Below are 4275 nucleotides of genomic sequence, written 5' to 3' on the forward strand. Positions count from 1 at the left end.
TTTTAATGTTATGACAACATGCATGAGAGAGACTGTTTCCACAATACTGAACCAGTCCAGTCAGAAATAGTAACAGTAGTATTTGCTAATGCCACTTCACTCAAGTCTCTCTCTCTCTCTCTCTTTCTCTCTCTCTCTCTCTCTTTCACTCTCGCTTTCACTCTCACTCTCTCTTTTGTTCTCATTAGCTGCACATCGTACATATGAAGGAAAAGTACTCTTCTCTGACCGACGCTCTCAAAGACAGAACTGGAGTTGCAGTCCTTGGATTCTTCTATGAGGTCTGATATGAAACTCTGCGATAGAAGTTTGAGCACATTTAAGTTTATGTGGAGTTAAGTTTAAGTTTACGTAGTTTATTGTGTAAACTGATTGTGCAAACATAATAATTTTTTATTTTTAACCCTATCAGGAATCAAGCAGCACCAACAGAAGATATGATGATTTTGTGCAGGCTTTGGGAAAAATACAGAACACTTGTGAGTGACAACTCCTTATCACAAAATAGTCACATGATCAGAGCAAATGCCGACACACGTATACACACACACACACACACACACACACACACATGCATACACACGTGTACATACTAAAGGAAAAAAGATTTCTGAATTGTTCTCTCTTGTTCTCCTCTTTCTCAGCTATGAACACAACCCTTAATTCCATTTCTCTGGAGCGTCTCACTTTGTCGCCGGGAAACATGACAAGTTATTACCGTTACGAAGGTTCTCTGACCACCCCTGGATGCACCGAGTCAGTGGTATGGACTGTGTTTGAGCATGCCATTCCACTCAGCAGAACACAGGTAGGAAACTGAAACAGGAGATGCCCCTACATTGTGTGTGTGTGTGTGTGTGTGTGTGTGTGCATGTGTGTGTGTGTGTGTTTGGAACAAATATACTGGTCTTCACAAAACCAGCAACTCTCTGAACTCCTTGAACTCCTAGAGTTCATATTGTCATTCATAACTCTGGTGGCTTCTGTCGAGCTAGCAGTTTAACTAGAGAAAGATCTAGTGAGTCCTCAGAACACTGGAAACCTCATAGAAGAACATTTGCGAGAACAAAATGATAGCAAGTGTATGTTGAGGGCCATGCAATGTTTGAGCATTTACAAAGTGCTCCAGGTATTATATACTGTTCCATATATAATGTTCCATAATGTTCTGTACTGTTTCATAATGTGCCATAATGTTTCATAATGTTCTATATTGTTTTAGGATGTTCCATTATGCTGCAAGAACAATACACACAGAACATTTTCATTTATTGCCACTTTAATGTTTAATTTGGATGAGACATTTGCACAATGACTTTGCATGAAAATAGTTGGCAGACATATCTTGGAATTGTTCCCAATCGGTTGTATAAAGAAGAGATATCACAAACTAACACAAAGTATATCGATAATTTGTTAATGCCAAATGTATTAATTCCACTGTTCGTCTCATCCTCTGAAAAGCTCAAGACATTCTCCAGTCTCCGATTCCACGACGGAAAACCAATGGTGGACACCTTCAGGCCCATTCAGCCCCGTAACAATCGGGTCGTCTACAGATCCGGCACCGCGGTGGTGGTGGCCAGCGTGGGTCTTCTGGTCGCCTCTCTGTTTGTCACTCTGGGTCTATCACGGCCCAACTAAAGGGATGCCAGCACCCGTCCCAAAAACTGGGCCACGCCATAACAAATGCATGAACACACTGAGTTCTCACTGAACCAAGGAACCAGCAGAACCAAAACAGAAACAGTGGAAACAGTCTACAGCCACCTCACACTATGTTCTGTAAAAGCCTTTATTCAGAAAGCAGCAACACATTAAATGCCAAACGTCTGCCCTAGAACCGAGGCTGACCGTGATTCACAAGCCTGGTATCTAGAACTTTCTCTCTACAACAGCAGCTAGCTAAATCTGAATCCTACCAAACTGCACTTTGAAATCTAAACACTACTGAGGTGACCTTTAACTTCTGAAGCAGTGACAAACTTGTGACGTGGTAGTATCGCATGGCTTGGATGGAAACAGTGATTTATTCTTGTTACTAACAATAGAGGCTGTCCTCAATTCTCTCTGTTGATTTCCCCCCGTCAAAGTATCTGAAAGGTAAAAGAGGCATAACCCCATCTTCTCTGAAGCCTTGCCAAGTCAAAACACACACTCATACACACACACACACATGCACACACACACACACACACACACACACATACACACATGCACAGAGCAGTCGGTTGTCACATGGTCATTCCTGGGCTATGGTTAAGCTTTATTTATGAGGTCTTCAGCGTGTGGTTAAGCTGACAGAATATGTGAAATGGTGTGGGGAGTCAGTGTAAACCTTCATAAAATGCTGTTCTGAACATTCCTGACTGTCACATAAAAGGCCATGACAACGATGGAAATGCCAGAGGTCAGGTATGAGGTCGAAACCCCATTCGCGCTCTGCTGTGCTCAGAATAGACCATAGGTGAAATGACTTCCATTTTAACACATAGTTTTGGGATATGTACTCTGAGGGGGGTGGGAATGTAACACCTCCAAATTGAGAAAGAGAGAACTCCTATAGGGAAGTGCAGGATAGAACTGAAGACTCTTCAGGGAGATTTCAAGTGTAAAATCAAATAGATATGCATTGTCAGTTACAAACCACAGTGACAGTAATGGTTTTACCAATGTAGAATGATATTAATATGCTTAGTTTAATCACATCCATACGTAACCAGTGTCCACATGTTGGTCCTTAGACTTCCCATAATACTCGACTCTATCCATTTGAAACCAAACCAGAGCGGCAAATTTTGCATCTAAGATACCTCTTAAGACTTCTCTCTCTCTCTCTCTCTCTCTCTCTCTCTCTCTCTGCCTCTCTCTCTGTCCCAGTGGCTGATATCTATGTCCAGGTTTGATGTTCGAAACAAATGATTTGTGTTTGTGTTTTGTACTGTAGGCTCGAGGTGCACTGAATTTTATGTTTTGTTTTGTTTTTTTGTTTTGTTTTTTTTTTCTTTTTACTGTGAATCTGATATTTGAATGGAGCCCAGTGAAATGATTGCTTTATGCACTATATCCTCTATTGTAAGTCAAGTGTAAAACATATCCATTACTACTGTGTGTACAAGGGCAAGTTTTTTTGTTTGTTTTTTTTTTTGCGTGCGGACCAAAACAAGGAAAATATATTACTTCCGTTGTTTCATGATGCACCAGAGCAACATTATTTTTTAATTGTATAAGCTGTGTAATGTATGTTTATGTATTTATGTCTGTGTATAATATATAAAGCACTGGTTTTATTATTTCAGTTGAAGATTAGGGTGGAATTGAATTTAATGCATCATCAGCTGTTTGAGATTGGGCACAATGAAGAAGAAATCAAATCTCCTTTTTTTTCTTTGCCTAATGACAATTATATCACTGCAGTTCTCTCCAACATGTCCTGAAAGGCATGTTTTTAGTCTGTTTATCAATGGAATGTGATGAACATGCTTGTGATGCTAAATTTAAAATCATTGCAACTTTACTGAGAATAATTCTGCAATAAACGACTGAATTGCCTTTTTCATCGTGGTACATTGATGAGGCATACTTGGTTTTAATATTTTAACAAACAGTAGTGTATAGTGAACAGCAGTTTGTAAATACACACAAACAAACACACACACACACACACACACACAAACACACATGCATACACACACACACACACATACACACACTCACATCTGCACTCAAACATTTATGCACTCTTTGCAAATCTAAAATACTGTTGAGCTATGGGATGTTCAGCATAAGAGACTAACATCTTTTCTTTGTCTTTTCATAGTGAAACATCCCAGCATTTTTTTCTGTCCTCACACTCTAAGATCTTTCTGCCCAAAAGATAATATTTGTAGAGCGAGGAAAAAAAAAATGTGTGGCTGTTTTATCAGGGACTTTTCTTGCGTTGCAGGTATCTCAGATTTCTGTACAAATTTCAGTCTTCCACTCAGAGAACAGCAACAGATAACAAGCCCATAATCCGTTTCTAATTGATTTATACTGGATGCAAGGGACTGTATCAGAGCAGAGAACCAAAAACTCAAACCACCTCAGAAATTCAGTCAGCACTGAGACACACACACACACACACACACACACACACACACACACACACACAAAGAGATAGAGAGGGAGAAAGGGAGATAGAGAGAGAGAGAGAGCTAGAGAGAGAATGTAAAACCTCATAGCAAGAAACTCAGTCGGCATAAGTAAAAACACACACACACACACACACACACA

General features: G+C 39.9%; 1 protein-coding gene across 1 annotated transcript in view; it reads left to right on the top strand.

Moving 5' to 3' along the window:
• ca4a (carbonic anhydrase IV a) overlaps nt 1–1644 on the top strand; it is a 10248-nt gene extending 8604 nt beyond the window's left edge. The window contains exons 5-8 of the mRNA XM_030793067.1: nt 189–281; nt 413–479; nt 645–808; nt 1465–1644. Of these exons, the coding sequence (XP_030648927.1) occupies nt 189–281; nt 413–479; nt 645–808; nt 1465–1644 (504 nt within the window). The remainder of the gene's footprint in view (nt 1–188; nt 282–412; nt 480–644; nt 809–1464) is intronic.
• The last annotated feature ends 2631 nt before the right edge of the window (nt 1645–4275 follow it).

Source organism: Chanos chanos, chromosome 15 (assembly GCF_902362185.1).
Source record: "Chanos chanos chromosome 15, fChaCha1.1, whole genome shotgun sequence".
NCBI lineage: Eukaryota > Metazoa > Chordata > Actinopteri > Gonorynchiformes > Chanidae > Chanos > Chanos chanos.